The sequence below is a fragment of the Anolis sagrei genome, chromosome 4 (genome assembly GCF_037176765.1).
Source record: "Anolis sagrei isolate rAnoSag1 chromosome 4, rAnoSag1.mat, whole genome shotgun sequence".
NCBI lineage: Eukaryota > Metazoa > Chordata > Lepidosauria > Squamata > Dactyloidae > Anolis > Anolis sagrei.
Genome location: NC_090024.1, coordinates 105,816,424 through 105,838,020, shown reverse-complemented (window position 1 = coordinate 105,838,020; position 21,597 = coordinate 105,816,424). Strand labels below are relative to the sequence as shown.

Genomic DNA, 21,597 nt, shown 5'->3' with positions numbered 1-21,597 from the left:
CATTAAAATCGTAAATAAACCCAGCTAATAAAATTACAACACAAATGACAAGGGGGGGATCAGCAGATAAAAATAAAATTTTAAGGGAAAGTCAAACAGAGCAAAACTGTCTTGAAATGTCCTCATCATATACTGTGTATTTGGTTGTCAGGCTTCAATATCTTGTTACTCCTTTTAGTGGTAAGGATGGAATGTTTTGAGAAAGGCCTACTCACATCCAAAGTGATGTATTTTGCTTGGTTGTACGGTCCGCAGAATTCACTAATATCACGAATATCAGCCTGGTAGGTAGCTAGCTTCAAGATTTGCTTCAGTCAAAAAAATGTTCAGAAGGAATGTTGTTCATTCATTCAGTCATTTCCGACTCTTCGTGACTTCATGGACCAGTCCACGCCAGAGCTCCCTGTCGGTCGTCACCACCCCCAGCTCCTTCAAGGTCAATCCAGTCACTTCAAGGATACCATCCATTCATCTTGCCCTTGGTCAGCCCCTCTTCCTTTTTCCTTCCATTTTCCCCAGTATCATTGTCTTTCTAAGCTTTCCTTTCTTCTCATGATGTGGCCAAAGTACTTCATCTTGGCCTCTACTATTCTTCCCTCCAATGAGCAGTCAGACTTTACTTCTTGAAGTATGGACTGGTTGGATCTTCTCGCTGTCCAAGACACTCTCAGCACTTTCCTCCAACACCACAGTTCAAAACATCTATCTTCCTTCGCTCAGCCTTCTCTACGGTCAGAAGGAATATTTCACCCTTATTTGAAAACCTTTGCTCTGGGCTTCAAGCATTCACACATACCAGAACAAAAGCCACAAAACAAAGCTCCCCAGTCATCTTAAGGTGCTAAATGTGAAGGTCTGTTTTCCAGTTCATGTACCTCATACTGTTATTTACTTTTTTTGTGTTTATATTCACTGATTTCTTATGATAATGTAATCCCCCAGTTCTGGATTCTGGGGAGGAGGTGTTTTACCAGCATCCAGAACTGTGCTTCACCTTCAATGTGAGGATCATAATAATCTTCTTTCTGTGCTTTCAGTGTCATTTCAAAGTTACATAGCACATAGGGATCGACATAAGCTGCATTTCTGTTTCCGCTTGATGTTCCTTTCAGTACCGAGCAGGAAGGGGGAAATCTTAAGAGTGCCCTCTTTCACTGAAGCAAAACATCATAGCTATTAGGAGGCATGACCAGAGCAGTTGTGTTGGTGGAGTCCTCTGCAGGTGAAATGTTATTACTCTTTTCCACTCTCAGTGCTTTCTGTGGTAAAGATGCAAGTATCTTTTAGTCTAGCCTCAGCTAGCAGAAATCTGGAAAAGGCTAGTTTGGCTTAATGTTGGGATTGTCCCCAAATCCTCATATCCTTCTCAACTGATTTCTGTGTTGCACCAAAATGCTAGACCACCAATAGGAAACTTGTTTATCTGCAGCTGAACAACAGTTCCCAATATTTCTTGCCATCAGCCACCCTGGGTGAGACTTTGATCACTGGAGTTCAACAACATCTCATGAAAAGCACATGAATACATCCCTATGCACACTGCATCTGTCTTATTTGTAGTGCAAAAACCCATGAAAGAACAATAAAATATATAAAACGTAGAACAAATTTAAGCAACGTAAACATACCAGTCTTTCAGTCAGAAGTGTGGACCTGCTTTTGGCAGATGAGAGATCAAATAAATTACTTACTTAGGCGATGCCTCGTTGTCCGAGTAGGATAGTCTTCCAGGATTAGTGTACTGGCGGTGGGTCCGTAAGTGGAGCCCTATTCTTGATCTGCATCTTCTCCCTCAGTGAGGGCATTGGTTTCCAGGTGGAAACCAATGCCCTCCCGGTTGGGGTTGGCTTGATGCGCCTTCCTCTTGGAACATTTCTCTCTTTCACCCTCCATTCATGCCTCTTCAAATTCTACAGCACTGCTGGTCACAACTGACCTCCAGCTGGAGCGCTCAAGGGCCAGGGCTTCCCAGTTCTCAAATAAATCATGATTGTTGTTGTGTGCCTTCAAGTCGTTTCAGACAGTGGCGTATGCTGCCCCGGAGACTAGTCAAGTCTCCTTCTTGGAGACTTGAGGTTTTTCAGCAGAGATGCTATGGCCATCTGTTGGGAGGACTTTAATTGTGGCAGAGAAGACTTATAGTTGCCACCTGACTCTCCCCTTTTCTGCCCAGGAGAAGTGCCACGGCGAAGGGCAGCTTTTTTGGAAAACACGGAACAAAGGCAGGACAGAAAAGGAAGGGAGGGAGGACAGCTAGACAGGCTCTGGGCCTCCAGCGGCCACCCTTCCTAGCCATGCAGCAGCAACAAGTGCCTGGGCAAGCAAGGCAATTAGGGGAACACTTTGGTATGAAGCTCTCCAAAACATAAAACTGATTTCTTGTCAAATTTCCTTTTGCACAGTGCTTTGGCGATGCTTTAGTACCGTGATCATATTTCTTTTCCTCTTGGATGAACAAACAAGCTTGTTGGTGCTGATTCCAGCTGGTGTTGGAGCAGTGATTGAGGTGAGTTGCCACACATCTGTGTTTGCTATGTATATACAGCCAGGCAGCCCAGTTCGGAAAGCAGCTTAGCAAGAATGTGTGGATTTAAACTGACTTAATCCAATTTACTTTAACAGGTCAAAACCGGCTTAATTCCAATTGATATGTCTTTTTAACCAGTTTGAAGATTGATGGTGATATAAGCTAACTGAAAAGCAGTTGCTAATTTAAACCCATTTCTGTTTGATTTACATTAAAAAAGTAAATTCTGGGCCAAGAAGACAGCTTAGCTTCGCAAAAATGACTATTCTTTTAATTTGCATAATTTATTTTGCAATTTCCTGAATAGTGCCAAAGTGCAGTCCACAAGTCATGTTAGTTATTCCCGTCACTGAAGTTTCAGAAGCAAGAGTTCTCAGTTCTTCATTGTTGAAAGCATTGACTGCCTTGTTCTTATCTCAGTTTTATTTTCTCTGCCTTGCTAATCCTTGAGTCTTTCTTTCTCTCCCCATATTTCTCTTTTAACTAATGTATTCTTTTATGCTTAAATTTTTAAAAGGCCTTTTCTTGCAATAAAGCGCCTTTTCTAATGTAGAGTAAAAAAGGTGCATTTTTCTGTGCTCTAGCAGAACTGCAGCATAAGCACAATTGAGTATTGCATTAGTTATCATAAAGGCTGATTCACATGCTTTTTTGCCCCTCCCTAATGACATTGACATACTTATGTGGAACTAAAAACTCACTGATTTTCATTATGTGGTTTCTTGTTCAAATTTGGTACACTTTGGGCTTTCAAAGGTTGCTGCAATACTGTGTCCTATTCACATGTTAAACTGGCCACTGAAATAAACCTCTCTAGTGAAAGGAAAAGGAGGCAGTAGGAAAATAAACATGAGTTTGCCCATGCCTGCCTTAGTTACTCCAGGTGAGAGTGATAACTGAAATCTATATAAATAAAAATGTAATGTTCGTTTGTGGGATTAACATAACTCAAAAACCACTGGACGAATTGACACCAAATTTGGACACAAGACACATAACAACCCAATGTATGTCCTTCACTCAAACGAAAAATAATTTTGTCATTTGGGAGTTGTAGTTGCTGGGATTTATAGTTCACCTACAATCAAAGAACATTCTGAACATCACCAACGATGGAATTGAAACAAACTTGGGACACAGTTCTCCCATGACCAACAGAAAATACTGGAAGGGTTTGGTGGGCAGTGTCCTTTGGTTTTGGAGTTGTAGTTCACCTACATCCAGAGATCACTGTGGACTCAAACAATGATGGATCTAGACCAAACTCTACATGAATACTTAATATGCCCAAATGTGAACACTGGTGGAATTTGGGGGAAATAGAATCTTGACATTTGGGAGTTGTGGTTCCTGGGATTTATAGTTCACCTACAATCACAGAGTATTCTGAACCCCACCAACGATAGAATTGGGCCAAACCTCCCACACAGAACCCCCATGTGGGCCACAGCAACGCGTGGTAGGAGATGGCTAGTCTTTCCATAAGAATCCAGGTCTGAAAACGTGATTGTGATATTTTGTTGTCAAATTACTCTGAAGTCAAATTATAAAACATTGTGGAAAGATGTGGTTTTGTGATTTTATCTTCCAGCTTTGGAAAGTGAAGAAAGCATTGAAAATGACATTTGAATGGAATAGCCTGATTCCAGTGATTAAGGTAATATATTCTCTCTGTCCTTCTCTCTGAGTCATCTGTCACCCCACTCAACCACTTTTTATCTTCTGAGGCAGTCTTAATTGTAGTGTTTACTAAGAATGACCAGAAGATGTATGGGATCTGTGATTAAATCTCTTGTCAACTTTGAAAAATAATAATAGAAGTTGATAATTGTGTTGGCGGCAGCACAAAGTAAGGCTAACTGTTCTCACCCTCTCTCTATCCCATCCCAGGCCTGGAGCTAGATTGAAATGGTTCTAATAGTCCATCTGATCTAGGGAACCTGGAGCTGGAAGGCCACCTTACACTCCAGTATCTTTTACAAAACTGGTATATTAGAGATTGCATTTATCTCAGGAAGGATCTTTAGTAAGCAGTAATGTGGGAAGTACCAGCTACCCTGCATGTACAAACATTCTAACCCAACAGGGTGCAAAATTGGGTGACTAGTCAGGTAGAGGCAATGTTAATACACTTTAACTCCACCTCTTTTCCCCATCCTATAAAGACCCCCCTAGGCAAAGCCTAAACTTTGAAATCATGCTCATTCCAGAACTCCTAAATAACAACAGATTTTTCATTCACTAACCTAGTATTCAACAGGATCACTTTTAATGAGAGATTGTCACAATGGTTACCCAGATTAATTGAACTGGAAGGCAACTTGAGGGCAACCAACACACTATTGCAGTGGTTCTCAACCTTCCTAATGCCATGACCCCTTAATACAGTTTCCCATGTTGTGGTGACCCCCAACCATAAAATTATTTTGAATGGAATAGCCTGTAATTTTGCTAGTGTTTTGAATAATAATGTAAATATCTGATATGCAGGATATATTTTCATTGTTACAAATTGAACACAATTAAAGCATAGTGATTAATCTCAAAAACAATATGTTTGGGTAAGTATGGACAGCAGATGATGGGATTTGCAATACCTTCAACTGCTTCAGCTCTGACTTACACAGACCACTGAGACCCCCATGAATGACAGACTTGGCCAAACTTGGCACACAGAACTCTGAGTTTGGGAGGAATTGACAGTGATTTAGGACAGAAACAATTATCTGGACCAAACTTCGCATGAATACTCACTGTGCCCAAATATGAACATTAGTGGAGTTTGGGGAAAACAGATTGCTGGGATTTTTAATAGTTGTTGGGATTTTTAATTCACCTACAATCAAAGAGCATTCTGAACTCCACCGGCAATGGAAGTGAACCAAACTTGGCACACAGAACTTCCATGTCCAACAGAAAATACTGAAAGGTTTGGTGGGAATTGACCTTGAGTTTTGGAATTGTAGTTCATCTACATCCAGAGAGCACTGTGAACCCAAACAACGATGAATCTGGATCAAACTTTGAATACTGGCAGGGTTTGAGGAGGATTGACCCATGATTTTGGGGGTTGTCATCCTCCCACATCCTTATGCATTTTCTAATGGTAGCATTAATAAAAACAAAAGGGAAGGCTGACTTCTTTCTAATAAATAACATTACAAATTACATAAGCTGCTTCTGCTCTTCCTTCTGATGCTGCTGGGCCACTCACAGTTCTGTGCCTTTCCCCTTGCCTTGAAGGGACTTGCGAGACTCCCTCCAGCCTCTCGCACTCTCCCTCGCACCACTCTGTCATGCACCGAGAATGCCTGCTCTCCTCTCGTTGCTTGGAGTCCCGGAAATAGCCCTCTACTTGGATGAGAGGGCAGCTAATCACAGCAAAGGAGGGCTTTTGGTGGGAGGATTCACTACCGTCTCTTTCCAAAAAGGAAGAAAAGGACAAACAGAGAGATTTTCAGCCTTTTCTGCCAAAGAGGTTCCTAAAACCATCAGACATAGGTGTTTCTGATGGTCTTTGGCGACCCCTCTGAAACCCCCGCGTGACTCCCCCCAGGAGTCCCGAACCCAGGTTGAGAAACACTGCTCTATTGTGAGGCATTCCCCCATGATAACTCAACTGCCTTTTACTTTGTGTATTTTCCTCCGTTGCGTACAACTGTGACAGCTGCTTTTCAAGTTCTATCATCTGTCGCTACTCTTTGGAAAACACATTCTTGCAGAATACTCTAATTTTAACAGATTAACTGATTAATCTGATAGGCAGATGTCAAGAAGTTGCCAACAGGATTCTTTAAATCTCTGTCTAAATCTAAACTGGAAAGCTTTTTTTTATCTCTTTGGGTGAATTATGTAAGGTGGCTGGTACATCTCTTTCTTTGCTATCTATTGGAACCCTTTTTTCCTTTTAATCAAAATGATCAAAACAGTAGAACATGTGCTGTAGTATCTTCAAATTTTAGATTGCATGTTTTCTACATTTAAGACAATGTTGATTAGAGTTCAAGCTTCTTTTAATGTATTTTAGATTTCTGTTTGAAACCATTTTAATGTTTCATGTTGGAAGAAGATTGTCCTCAATCATGAGGTTATTGTAGTCCATTACAACTAAGACTGATCATTGGCTTCAGCTTTAACAACTGTTGTTAAACAGTCATGCACTTTCATCTGGTTTTATATAACAAATACCTTTTCTGATACTGTCTTGTCATTAGTCACTTAGTCAGAAAAGCATGTGGTCACACTTTGAAGTCTCATGCTCTAAAATGCTCTTTCATCCTTTGAACATTACTGTATGAACAATCTCGTTTTGTTTAACGATTAGGCACTATATGTTCTCATCATTTTATTGCTCTTAGGCGTCTGGGTGGCAGTTAATTTTCTAGAAGACCTACTTTGAGAAATGATCAAGTAGTACAGTGCTTCATCCAAAAACTGGATGGCCCTCAGGTTCTGTTGCCTAGAATGCCTGCTTCTCTGTGATTTTTTATGTTATTGAATGTCATGCCTCAGGAGGCAAGGTTTAGCTAAAAGTCCTTTAGTCCTATAGGTAGTATTTTGATCTCAGAGTGATATATTTATTTCTGAAACCAAGGCTATGTAACAATCAAAACTTGTACAGTTTTAGTATATGTATTTGTCTGCCTAACAGCTTTTTTTCTTGTTTCCTACAGTTCGGTGCTTTTACAGAGTCAGAAAGGAAAACTGAAGAGTATGATACCCAGGTAAGAGAAATCTATCAAGTAATCTGTAATACAGATATTTACTGCTAAACCAGGTTGAACGGTTAATTGTGTAGTTTCGTACTAGAATACAAGCATGAGGACATTTTAAGCAGAATTTACAATAGGGATTTCAGGGTTGGGGAAACTGCAAGATATGAAATGTTTATGTAATTTGCTTTCATCTTTTTAAATGTTTTGGATTGAATATCACCCACCCAATAGAAAAATACTACTTCTGGAATCTGCTAGGAGTGGGAAAAGACAAATAACCTTTTTCCCAAAGCCTCAAGTACTGGCAGCATACAGCTGAAAATAGAAGCCAGAAATCACTGCCATTTTTCTGCTCAGCAACCAATTTTCAGCCATGTGCATCCAAATGCTGGTGTGGAAAGTGGGATGGCCCAGAATTGGTCCCTACATCCAGTTGCCATCACTGGCCAGACAGGACCAATGACATACAATTGATCTCTAACACAGATCCAAAACTTGGTTTGTTTGTTTGTTTTTGGAAGTGTAACCTGTTAATACATAGTTGTCTGCCCAGTCCACCATCTTGCCCAGATGGGAAAATGGAAACTGAATGGTTAGCAGTAGTTAAGTGTTGGATTCTTGTGGTAATTCAAATGATTGAAGAATTGAGCTTAGCAAGGTCTTGTAAAGGAGCCCCCAATGGTGCAGTGGGTTAAAGTGCTGAGCTGCTGAGCTTGTTGACTGAAAGGTTGCAGATTCGAATCCGGGGAGCGGCGTGAGATTCCGCTGTCAGACCCATCTTCTGCCAACCTAGCAGTTCGAAAACATGCAAATGTGAGTAGATCAATAGGTCTGGGGAAGGTAAGGGAGTTCCATGCAATCATGCTGGCCACATGACCTTGGAGGTGTCTACAGACAACATCGGCTCTTCAGCTTAGAAATGGAGATGAGCACCACACCCCAAAGTCGGACATGACTAGACTTAATGTCAGGGGAAAACCTTTACCTTTACCTTTACTAAGGCCTTGTAAAAGGATAATGCTGGCCAGAGTAGCCCTTTCTATCCAAAACAACATGGATGTAAATTTTGTCTGAATGTCAGTTGAATGGGATCAATAGGTTCACATTTGTGTTACTGGTTCAGCCACAAATTTCTCAGTGATATGACTGTTGTGAGTATAAGAGAGATAAAAACCATGTACATCAGCTTGACCTCGCTGAAGGAAAAGTGAGATCTAGAAATATATAGAGCTGGTGAAGGCTTCAACTTTTGTTTCTCTCTCATAGGCCATGAAATACTTATCATATTTGCTGTACCCATTGTGTATTGGAGGTGCAGTTTATTCACTGCTCAACATTAAATACAAAAGGTAAGGGTGCTATAAATATATTTTTCAAATCTGAAACATACATTGAGATTTATCATTGAAGTTGCCTAGCTTGCTGACAACTCCAAATTATGTGTTTCAAGGAGATTAGAAAGAGCTCCAAAAGGATCTTTTCAAAACTAGAGAAAATATATTTTAAAAGCATTGTAAACAAGTATAAATTGATATACAATATGCTTGAATATCAAAGCTTCGTGTTATCACTGATGGCATTTAAGCCAGCAGTGACTAACCAAGCAATACGTCCTGGAGTTATAGTGTTTGATGAAAAAATGGTTCCATTATACAGCTGCTGTGGAAAAAAGACAAACCTTATGTTGTAGGCAGAAAATGAATAAATTGAATGTTCAAATTCATATTACTCATGTTACAAGTGGAATAGTAATAACACTTCAAAACAACTAGTATGTAGATGTAAAAGGTGCAGAGAAACCTCCAGTTGTATAAAGATTAGACTTGTTAGAGCAGAAGAAAAGTATGAATAGAATGGAGAAAGATGATAGTATTAAAATTTAGAGCCAAAACTCCGTCATGGGCACTTGGTTGAAATGTGCTATATCCTGTGGCATGTGAGCAATTAGTCTTTAAAAGGGAGGAGAACCTTGACAATTTTAAAAGCAGCTGAAGCAAATGTGAGGAAAATGCAACCTACAAAATACATGCAGATCATTTTTGGGATTCTGTTCCACTCTTCCAATTTTTCCTTCAACCCAAAATGCTTCCAAAGTTTGGGGGGGGGGGGGACAATTTTTCTATGTCCCCTTTCCAAATCATTTGAGGCTGTTTTAGGGAAGGCATTATCTCCAACTCAAGAATCACTTCCTGCTGAGAAAAATAGGCAAACAAAGGTCTGTAAGGGTCCAAAATATGACAAATTTCCTTCTTTGTCCCCTAATGGTATACGTGGGTTGTTGTTTTTTTAGGAGTGTTGCCTTCCAAGATTTCCAGGGGTGGACTGGGTGGTCGGCTCTTGTTCTCTTGACTACATATCATAACTGTCCTTTTGGATTCAGGATTCTTCCCTCTCTTGTTGTGTACCTTCAAATTGTTTCCAATTTACGGTGACTCTACGGTGCATATCATCAGGTTTTCTGAGCAAAATATGTTGAGAGGGAGTTTGCATTTGCGTTTCTCTGAGGCTAAGATAACGTGACTTGCCCAAAGCTACACAATGAATCTGTATGGATGAACAAAGATTTGAACCCTTGTCACCACGAACGTAGTCCAAGAGCTAAAATCGCAACACCATGCATAGTACAGTATGGTGTTGCCATTTTAAATGTTGGGCTACTGCCATGTTACTAGATGTAAATTTGCATTAATTGTTTTACTTTTCTCTTCTTTCCCTTTCCTTATGATTTTTTTCCATTTTATAATTTTTGTAAATACTTAATGGAGGGGAGATTATAACAGTGGTTCTCACTGCATATCCTAAACAATGCACCTTGTCTACCAGTACTGCTCCCAGTATTCCTCTAAGACTATTGAATATTAAATGCCTTAAGTCCATAATGGGAAAGTGGGCTACTGCTATTTCTTTAAAGAGGAGGAGGGATCTTTTCCTTGTTAAATATGGAATCTGTTTTAAAATTGCCCTTGGATGAAAATACTGTTCTCTTTTTTTCCTCTCTTGTTAGCTGGTATTCATGGTTAATTAACAGCTTTGTCAATGGTAAGTGTGTGCTTTTTGTTTCTATAGGTGTTTTTTTTTATCTATAACCCCCCCCCTTCCCCCCCCCCCCCTGTTTTGTTATAGCCCTTTAAAGATAAGAATACACTAACTGGTTATGAAAAGAAATTCCTTGAAATGTAGTACTGGCTAAGTATCCCTGTATTTCATAATGAAATATCTCAACATGAAATCCATTTGTGTTTCATATGCACTTTATACACACTTTGTGCATGAAACAAGGTTTATGTACACTGAACCATCAGAAAACAAAGATGTCCATGTGGACAATTTTGGAATATTTTGGATTTTGGAATTCTAGATAAGGGATTCTCAACTTGTACTTAAAATCATGTGTCTTAAAAACATGTGTCTTAAAATCAACTATAATGAAACTCTGTCTAGATTGTGCTATTGTGAATGGAAGTAATACTTCCTCGCATATTACACGAACAAAAACTAACATAGAAAATGTGAATGTTTGGAAGGAATGGAACTAGAACCTAAAGCTGATGTGCAGGGAGTTTTTGATGTTAGGAGGCACTGAGATATTCCCTGAAGTTTTCAAATGCACCTCAAAAGCAATTTAGTAGACTCAAATACTGTGGGATCCCCTAGAAGCTTAATATTTACATTTTTGTTTAAAATTCTGGTGACAGTATCATCAAGTAATCAAATACCTTGGTTCTCATAGAGAAATATAAAGTTAATAAAAATAATTTGGTTTTTAAACACCCGCTGATTGCTTTCTGTAGTCTGTAGAGTTTTTCTAGTTCATTCTGCAAAAACGTGGTAGGTTATGTCTGTTTTTCTGTGAACCACCCCCAGATCCTATTAGTAACTCTTCAGTTTATTCTGTAGTCTTTAATTTATATATGTAATAATAAAATGTTTCTGAGGCCTGCCTTTTGACAGGCTGCTAACAATTGAAGTAGAGGGCAGCTATGGGAAAGTAATTTTGGTTTACTAGCATATTTAAAGCTAAAGACCTGTGGTAGCTATATTACTTACTTACTTAGGCGATCCCTCATTGGACAAGTAGGATAGTCTTCCAGGGTCAGTATTCTTGTGGATCCGTAGGTGGCTGTGGAGTCCTATTCTTGACCTGCATCTTCTCCCTTCTCTCTTTCACCCTCCATTCGTGCCTCTTCAAATTCTGCAGCACTGCTGGTCACAGCTGACCTCCAGCTGGAGCATTCAAGAGCCAGGATTTCCCAGTTCTTAGTGTCTATGCCAGAGTTTTTAAGGTTGGCTTTAAGGTAGCTATATAAAGATTAAAAGAATAGTGTAGCTTTCCTGCAGGCTTAAAATCTGATAAGACACTATATAAAGATAGGAGAGAAACAATGCAAAAGAGGGATCAGTGCAGCTTGAGACCACTTTAAGTGTCATGGCTCAATGCAGTGGCATCATGAGAGTTGTAGTGAGGCCCAACATTCTTTGGCAGAGAAGGTTAAATATGTTGTACAATTATAACTCCCATGGTTCCATTGCATTGAGCCATGGCAGTTAATGTGGTGTCAAACTGCATTGATACTACAGGGTAAATGCACCCAGATTAAAGTACCAAAGTACATGCATGTTTGTATGGTCAGCCTCAGAATTTTGAGAGAGGAGGAGCTAAATGGAGGTTAGTCCTAATTTGACTAATGAAGGCAACCTCTCCTCCTGCTGCCTCTGATAGCTTGTATTACACACCTACTTGGAAGCAAATCTTTTTAAGTGCAGTGAGACTTTTATTTATTTACTAGCCGTGCCCTGCCACGCTGTTGTTGTGGCCCAGTCTGTGTATATGTGTTTTGTGGGTTTTGTGTGTATATATGTGTATATATGTGATTTAGCACATGCAGTGTAATGTATTTTTATTTTTTGGCTTTTTAAGCCTTTTCCGCTGTGTTTTTAGTGTCTTTGTGAGTGATGGTCACTTGTTGGCCTAACAGGTGTCTTGTGTCCAAATTTGATGTCAATTTGCCCAGTGGTTTTTGAGTTATGTGAATCCCTCAACCAAACATTACATTTTTATTTATATAGATTTATTTATTTAAAACTTTTATAACCCGATCTTCTCAACCTCCGTAGAGGGACTCAGACCGTCTTACAGCAAAGATTCAATGCTAATTGTACAATCTAAAAACATCATATAATAACAAGTTGAAATACGTATCGATTAAAATGACAAATAAGCCAAATCGCCAAGATAAAACCATGTCCAACCCAGTCCATATGTATGGTCAAAAATCCTGTAATGCAAGCTAGTATTGTTGTATATACTAAAATGAAGTGGTGCCATACATAGGTTTGCTTAGTATTCTTGATACACAGAGAAGCAGAGACCGAGACCTTGCATTGAGACACATTCATGTGTCCCATAGTTAGGACTCTGGATGCTAACCCACCCCAAACCCATTTTGTAAGCAGTGCATGCCCTATTCCACCCCCAAATATAACTATTTTACATTGTTCAAATGGCTGGCAATAAGTGAAGATCCAACCAGCTATTTTCCTGTAGCTGGGCATACTGTAACAGGCATCGATAGGGAGCCACGAGGGTTCTTGATACATCCTTGCAGATGATGTCTGACCACAGGAAAACAGGTAGACACACCCTCATTGATCCTCCTGGTCTCTTGAGATCCTAGAGGTGGCAGTGTTGGTGGGTTGCACTTGCTTGCAAGGTAGATGTGAAAGGAGTTTTTGGTCCTTTCATGGTCAAAATAGAATTACAGCCTCCACCACAACAAAAAAGTGAGTTGTGATGCCTTCCTAAATGTTGAATTAATTCCTCTGTAATCTTAAAAATTAAAATCAACTCTTTCTTTCTCATCCAACAGGAGTATATGCTTTTGGATTTCTATTTATGTTGCCACAACTGTTTGTAAATTATAAGGTAAATGGATACTTAATTCACTATTTTAATGTGTGTATGTGTGCATATGTTGTTATTTTTAGTTTAGCAAGTATCATTACTGTTAGTATATATGACCACCTTCTTTAATTTCTTCTAGATGAAATCTGTTGCACATTTGCCATGGAAGGCATTCACATATAAAGTAAGTTAATTTCACATTTCAAGATTTGTAGTTTAGAGCAATGGTTTCCATGTACTTAAATAACAAAAAAAAACAATAGATGCTTTGAGTGAGGGGGTTGTCACCCTGGAAAGGCTAATATAAAAGTTACTCTTCAGTAATTCTGATAGCATTGGCAGATATAACGTGCCATTATAATATATGAAAATTATTTTACATGAGCCACACTTTTAATCTGTTTGAGATGATTGTTGGTAGCAATTTTCATTACTCCTCAAGCATAATCGTTTCAAATGCTAATAGGTGTGTGGGAGCAGCTTTGAATGTACTGTGAAAAGCTGCATTTGGAGATGGGAATTCGAAAGTGTTTAACAGGTAGAAAGGAATCCCTAGAGCATGTCTGTAGAACCTGTGCAAACATAGTCCCATCAACAACATGTGGGAGCTTAAAAGGGGGGATCAATTAAATTATGTCTTTCCTGACTGTCTAGAATTGTGCTATTAAATTAGGAAGAGGGATGCCAAGCACCAAGCAGACTGCAAAATATGGCTGATGTAGTGCCTTCAGCTTGATGGATCACTGTCTGATTAGACTATCAGGCCTATCTCAAATCTTTGTCAGCAATGCTTTAGGTGTCTACTGCTACTGTTGATGCGTGTATTTATGTTATCAGTTCACAGTGGTTCTCAACCCGGGGTCCCCAGATGTTTTTGGCCTACAACTCCCAGAAATCCTAATAGCTGGTAAACTGGCTAGGATTTCTGGGAGTTGTAGGCCAAAAACATCTGGGAACCCCAGGTTGAGAACCACTGAGTTAGAGTTTTTACAACAGTAAGGATTCTGTTTTGAAACTCAGACATACAATCTTGTGCAGTATAAAATGGAGTATCCTTCCACACATGGGTTCTGGAACTGACTAGCATGCAAATACACAACAGTCATTTTTAGTTTTCTGTGCACAGTTGGAAATCATGTTACAGCGGTAGGGTGGCCATTTGATCAAATAATATTCTTACTTTAAGGGTTGGTTTTTATGTTTGTTTTTACACTGTCATCATGAATGCTTCCAAATTAGTCATTGGGGATTAACACATAATTGATGTATTATTCAATCTGATGCATTTCTCTCCTTATCCTTTCTAGGCATTTAACACTTTCATTGATGATATTTTTGCATTTATCATCACAATGCCAACATCGCATCGACTGGCGTGTTTTAGAGATGATGTAGTGTTCCTGGTTTACCTTTACCAAAGATGGTATGGATTCCTCATCCAACTTCCTTTGTAGTATTCTTAAAAAGGCAAATCTTAGTAGTTCTAAATACAATGAGTATGTGAGAAAAATAAGTTTCAGAACATGTGAAACAGGAATTCTTCAGTCATGTTAATAGGTGCTTTGATTGTGCTTTTCCTTCATGGCAGGGGGTTGGGCTAAATGATCCATGTGGTTTCTTCCAAATCTATTATTCTGTTTTTACCTAATGTGGAAAGGCAGGAAGATCTTCTTGAAAGACATATGAGGGGGTGAGAAGAAAGCCTATAATCCTGAGTCATAATCTCTCTTTTTTAAGAGTTTAGATGTATTAGATGTGAACTAATCCTTGTCTAGATGTATTGATAAGCACTTGTAAAATCCTGATGCTACCATTTAGGAGGATTGTAACTTGGTGGGTGACCCCACATCTATCCAGTTCTCCATACCCTCCTGTGTCTGTCTCAGATTGCAGGAAGGATTTTTAGGCTGTTTAAAGAATTCAGATCTTGATATTCTGCCTCATTCTAGTACAGTGGTTCTCAACCTGTGGATCCCAAGGTGTTTTGGCCTACACCTCCCAGAAATCCCAGCCCGTTTACCAGCTGTTAAGATTTCTGGGAGTTGAAGGCCACACCATCTGGGGACCCACAGGTTGAGAACCAATGTTCTAGTATATCCTGCCTCAAACGTCTGCCCTCCAGTGGCCATGCTGCCTCCGGTTGATGAGATTTTCACCTGATACATCCAAGAGGCTCCATCCAAGAGACTGGAAGATCGTCAAAGGCTTTCATGGCCGGAATCACTGAGTTGTTGTAGGTTTTTTCAGGCTATATGGCCATGTTCTAGAGGCATTCTCTCCTGACGTTTCGCCTGCATCTATGGCAAGCATCCTCAGAGGTAGTGAGGATTCTTGCCATAGATGCAGGCAAAATGTCAGGAGAGAATGCCTCTAGAACATGGTCATATAGCCCGAAAAAACCTACAACAACCAACTGGAAGATCAGTTTTAAGAGAAATAGAGTAATTTTGCAGACAGAGGCAAAGGGTTGATTTTAATGTCTATCGTGTGCAGGGAGAATGATTAGCCCTTTTGTTTTGTCTTCATAAATCAAGCTTGCACAGCCTGTGGCCCTCTAGGTATTTGGAACTCCAACTCTCAGAACCCCTAGCCAGCTTGACCAATGGTCAGGAATTCTGGGTGCCGACGTTTAGAAAACTTGTAGGGCCACAGGTTGTGTAGGCCTGCTATAGATGAATGGCAGTTAGTCACTGCTAGATTAGAAAAGAAAAATCATATGGCTTTAGAGATAGAGCAGTCAATGAAAAATCGAACAACCTTTGCCAGCAGGGACATTGTGATGGGTGATAGCAGTAGTATTTTCCCTCTTTAAAGGTTTTAAAGTATGAGTAGAAAGAACTGCTGTTTCTTCTTCGTGGTCTTTGTGAATACACACAAATGGGTCTAACTGTGCCTGCACAGGTTCCAACAGAAACCAGCGCTAATGTTTGAGTTTTGGTAGTAACCCCATCCACTCCACCCTAGGGCATAAAAGAAGCCCTGGACAGCAGCTCCCCAGTTCCTTTTTTTACACCGCCGCAGCTACTTCGGAAGCTTTGCTCTGCACCAGGATGCCTGCCACATGGTTTAAATGTTGTATGAGCTGCATCACGAAGATTCTCGACTCTGACTGACATTTGCTGTGCCTCCTCTGCCTTGGAGAAGGCCACATTGTCAGAGCATGCCAGCATTCCCAGGCCTTTACTTTTCAGGCCAGGAAAAACAAGGAAGTGAGGCTTCTCTCCCTGTTATACCAGAAGGCTCTCGCACCATCTGTGTCTGAGACGCCTCCATTGTACCCTCACAGGCTCGTCCTCGTCAAAAACGTCGACCTCAGTATCCAAGAGGACGTCAACCGCAAAGTCTTGGGCCTCGAAGCAATCAGCCACATCAATAATCGAATGGATGTTGGGCTCGATCACATTCATATGATTAACACACTCCATTACTCTACCCCCCCCCCTTCATTCTCAATAAAAAAACTTAAGAGGGCAGAGACTGTTGGACTGGGGTCTGCAAGATCCTTAATCCCTCCTACACCTGGAAAATCCCTGGAGGCCAAGTTACAGAATAAGAAGTAGTCTTTCAAGAAAAGGAGAATTCAACATTTTTCTCCATCTGCCTCGTTCAGGACAGAGCTGGTGACCTTATTGGAAAAATCCTCATGCTGTTCTTCTCCGTCGCTTCCCCCAGTAAAGCTTCCTTGTTCGCCTCCCAACTCTGTGGTTGACACCTTTTCAGAAGGTGAGTTTCAAGAATCCCCTCAGAGATCCACAAATACAGTCATCCAGAGACAGCTCCCAACAGCTCCTCCATCACCAGTCCACCAAGAGCTCTTCCCGGCCCAGCCTTCAACTCTTCAGCATGACCACTGTTGTCAAACAACTCGCATTGCCAGGACAGCTCAGGAGTTGGCCTCAAAACAACCCCCCCCCCCTGCCCCACTTCTGCCTAAGAAAACTACCAAGGCTTCAGCCATTTGTCTGGAACATCCTCCATCACCTCTTTGCCTAGCGTTGCCAACTTGAGAAGGTGAGAAGAGCGACATATAAATGTCATAAATAAATAGAAGAACCCCAATCCTCTGGCAATCATAATCACGAAGCTGATTCCATCGACTTTGCCTCAGTGATTTGGCTTGGAATTGAACTCTTCCCACAGAATGATGCTTATGCCTCTGACCCACCTTTACTTACCGACAATGTCCGAGCCTTTGGTGAACAGATGGTAAGAATGGCTGAAGTAATCAACAACTCTGTTTTTAAAAAGGTTCAGGGAAACGTCCCCTGCAGCGACCCTGCTCCCTTTTCTCCTGTACCTCCTAGAAGTCATCCAAGCTTCGTGGGGAAACCCTTCGCCTATCCCACCCACATCAAAGAAAATAGAATCCTGGTACAAGATTGACAATCAGGGCTACGACTGGTTGGCACACCACCCGATCCCAACTCAGTGGTGGTCAAGGTGTCATAATCATCAGACAAGCAGAACCCCTCTTCAATCAATTTACGCATGTCCCACCTTCCTTCATCTAAGCTTGCTAGTTTCCATTTGTGTGTATTCACAGAGACCACAAAGGACGGGTTGCTTACATTTAACTGTGTTTCTTCAAGTGGTCCTCTGAATTCACACAAACCCACCCATTCCTCCTCTCATTCATGCAGTCCTACCCCTTTCTAGCTGCTTGTGGCTTAGGAACTGGGGAGCCACTGGACAGGGCTCCTTTTGTGCCCTGGGGAGGCATGGGCAGGGTTACCACCAAAACGCAAAAGTCAGAGCTTGGGAAAGCTTTCCATTGGAACCTGTGCAGGTACAGTTAGACCCATTCACAGAGAACCACTTGAAGAAACACAGTTACAGGTAAGCAACCTGTCCTTCTGGAATATAGGTAGAGGAACTAGTCTTATTTTGTTAATCAGGCTACAGATATACTTTTTGATTTAAGAAACAAACCTGGTTTCAAAATGACACTGCTCCACATTGATTATTTGATAACACTGTCCACATTTTCAGAAGGTTATGCTAGCAATCCAAGCTGTTTCATAAATTTGTGTTATGCACATTTATTAATTGAGCAATAGAAAGAGCTGCAAAAATACAAATGCAGTGAGTCTTTTTTTAACACAAGTTTTTGTTATTTTGCAAGGCTTTATCCTGTGGATAAGAGCAGAGTGAATGAATATGGTGAATCCTATGAAGAGAAGCCGAAAAGAAAGCCCCACAAAGAATAATTTTGGGATAACTCTACAAGCCTCTTGGGACTGCTGCAAACTGTCTGACTTTTTAAAAAGTGATGAAGCGAAAGAGTATTCTTCAAGGCTTGCAACAGAACTTAACAGACAATATATCATCTGCATTGCCAAAATATGTTTTCATTGCCGAGGGATCAATCTTCTTTTATCTTTATCATTTGTGTGTGGTTGGGGGGGGGGGTGTCAAGAAGTCTGACAATATTTCTGTTAGGTTTCACACCACCAGTCAACCTTTTCTGTGAAAGTTTTTGCATTGGTATTTGTGTCTGTTTTACTTAATACCTTGAACCTTCCAACAACAGGCAATGAGGCATTTGCAATTTGTGGCCACTACTTAAGTAAAGAGAGGGGGGATACTGTGCATAATTGTAAAAAAAGGTGATCGTGGTGTGTGGGGAGGGATAAGCCTTTGACTTTCCAGCCTTCTATAAAATGTTTTTGTACTTTGTTGGACCAATCCTAAGGCACAATATATCCAAAGCTGTAAGCTGTTAAGTCCAATTGATTTCGGCGAAGAAGAGTGAAGCATATGCTTATGCTCTCCTTTAGAAATCAAGTGGGTTAGAGAAATGTTTGTTTAGCTGGATTGTCCCCCATGTTTTATATCACTTTTCCCTACTGTGCGCATTTCAATTTCGTTTTTAGACCAAGCTGTCAGCTGCAGGTCTCAATAGGAAATTAGTTACGGCAGCAAAACTGAGCATCCTTGCTGCAATATTATCAATATATAAAGGCATGTACTGTATGTTATGTGTACCAGACAGTTCTGAAATGCCACTGGACATAGCTTCTAACTTTTTAAAAATACATTTTTAACTTGTAGAGGCGAATTAGAATAAATCCAACAAACCACATGCAGCAAAGAGTATTCAGTTGTTATATTTTTGTACACAGGGCGAAACACTTTCTTTTGCCCTATAGATGGAACATCTGGGTTCCTCCAAAACTAGATCTTTTTTCTAAGGCGAGAACCATTATGTTGTAGTCAGAGACATCTTTTTAAAAAGGATGTAAATACATACTTGCATGACACACTATTGTGCCAATTATACTTCGGCAGGGAACCTTTTCCTTTCTATATTGACATTAAACAATGAAGGAAAGTCATTTGAAGTCATCAGTAGCTAGACTAAAACTGGAGGTAGCAAGATACATTTCTAGAGGAGATTGTGTTTAAAGTCTGGTGAAAAGAGAAATCAACTTTCCAATTGCCTTTTTTTTGGTACAGGGATGTAAACTTTTATAACTATCCTTTTTATAAATTTGGATGCTGCATTTATTAATTAAATAATCTCCCTATTTTTTTTGAAATGTAATTTATTTTAAGTATGTTTGGAATGCAAGTGAAAAAAGATCTTCACTTACACCATTGCATGGAATCGAACAGAGCTGCAATGCTATCTGTCCTATATTGAGGTAAATGCCCGCTGAATTCTGTGGGATTTTTATTACTGGACAGAAATGTATGTATCTGCAGTTTTAGTCCCTTGGTATGAGCTCCTTGAGCACTGCATTGCAAACATAGGTCTTTTGTGCATGTCAGTAAGGGATCTCTCTGTGCATGTAGGACCACTTGCCCACCCCACTGGATGGGGGCTTAGGGGTGCCATCTTGTGCCCAATTATGCATGCTTAAGCCCATTGACGTGAATGAGACTTGAGCATGCTTTATGGTGATCCTTGTTGCCAAAAGAATTTTGCATTTAATACCACTGAATGCACATGCATGTTTTCCCCATTAATAACACCCCGAAATCCACTTATGGTTAGCATCAGGTGGCTTGTTGTGGGTTTTTAGGGTAGATTACTAATGGGTTGGAACTCAACTAAGTAGTTAAGTCCTAGTCCCATTCAAGGGAATGGAAGAAACTAATTAATTTGTCAGTGGAACCAAAGTGTGACAAATCTAATATGCAGTGTCATGTTCCTAGTATTTTTTTAAATGACAATGTTGGCACCCAAATACTTGATTTTTTTTCCTACTACCTTTATTCTATAAAGCAAGGCTTAAATTAATGTACTGAGTGGGTTTGGCCATGATCTATCCAGTGGAATACTTCTAGGTCCAAAAAAAAAAAAAAATCCTGGCAGAAATACTAATATCCCAGGTTTCTTTGTCTGGTTGGTGTATCAAAGTACAGAGGATCCATGCTTAGCGGAATAATTTGCAGCACAGTTATTATTTCCTTGTTTTGTTTTAAATCTTGAATGAAGAATGTAACATCTTATTGTCCTATCAAAGAAGAAAAGACCTGATTAGCTTCTTGTTGAGTCAGTGACCTTTGTTCCCTTCAGTCTGTGTACAAAATAAACGTTCATGCAGAGAGCCCAGGCTCTGATTATACTTCTGAAGATGTCTGTGGATTCAGTGTAAGGTTCCCATTTAATTTAGCAGTTGATTCAAGTTGAAGTTGAGAAATGATGCATTCTGATACATACATTTGATCCATTCTACAGTTATGAAGCTGCTGAGTTCTGGAAAATAGTCAAGAGAGATTCGCAAAAAAGTTTAGGTTATTTATTTTATTTATTTATCGTGTCATCAGCAACCATACCATTGTATTACAGTTCTAACAGAACAAAACAAACACACAGATTAAAAACAAAAACAAAACAAAAACACAGATTTTGCAAACTTGGTAGTTGGTTAAATGTCCTTTGACCAGTATCTGGCCACTTGGAGTGCCTCTGGTGTTGCCGCAAGAAGGTCCTCCATTGTGCATGTGGCAGGGCTCAGGGTGCATTGCAGCAGGTGGTCAGTGGTTTGTTCTTCTCCGCACTTGCATACCGTGGATTCCACCCTGTAGCCCCATTTCTTAAGATTGGCTCTGCTTCTCGTGGTGCCAGAGCGCAGTCTGTTCAGCGCCTTCCAAGTCGCCCAGTCTTCTGTGTGCCCAGGGGGGAGTCTCTCATCTGGTATCACCCATGGATTGAGGTGCTGGGTTTGGGCCTGCCACCTTTGGACTCTCGCTTGCTGGGGTGTTGCAGCGAGTGCCTCTGTAGATCTAAGAAAACTATGTCTTGATTTAAATTGTTGACGTGCTGGCTGATACCCAAACGGGATGAGCTGGAGATGTCTCTGCCTTGGTCCTTTCACTATTGGCTGCTACTTCCCGGCGGATGTCAGGTGGTGCAATACCTTCAGATTACGTGTCTTGACCCCACACTATGTGACCTTTTCCCAATTTCATTTCATCTATGAAGCAGATCTAGGCAAGTTGCGATT

General features: G+C 40.4%; 1 protein-coding gene across 2 annotated transcripts in view; it reads left to right on the top strand.

The window, feature by feature from the left end:
* The window catches only part of CLPTM1L (CLPTM1 like), a 35,178-nt gene extending 14,463 nt beyond the window's left edge, over positions 1 to 20,715 (top strand). For both annotated transcript variants that reach the window (XM_060774621.2, XM_067467558.1), the window contains exons 9-17: positions 2,403 to 2,506; positions 4,119 to 4,184; positions 7,201 to 7,251; positions 8,509 to 8,591; positions 10,247 to 10,281; positions 13,110 to 13,165; positions 13,284 to 13,328; positions 14,452 to 14,567; positions 18,267 to 20,715. In XM_060774621.2, coding sequence (XP_060630604.2) covers positions 2,403 to 2,506; positions 4,119 to 4,184; positions 7,201 to 7,251; positions 8,509 to 8,591; positions 10,247 to 10,281; positions 13,110 to 13,165; positions 13,284 to 13,328; positions 14,452 to 14,567; positions 18,267 to 18,351 — 641 coding nt within the window. In that variant the 3' untranslated portion in view covers positions 18,352 to 20,715. The remainder of the gene's footprint in view (positions 1 to 2,402; positions 2,507 to 4,118; positions 4,185 to 7,200; positions 7,252 to 8,508; positions 8,592 to 10,246; positions 10,282 to 13,109; positions 13,166 to 13,283; positions 13,329 to 14,451; positions 14,568 to 18,266) is intronic.
* Positions 20,716 to 21,597: the final 882 nt, after the last annotated feature.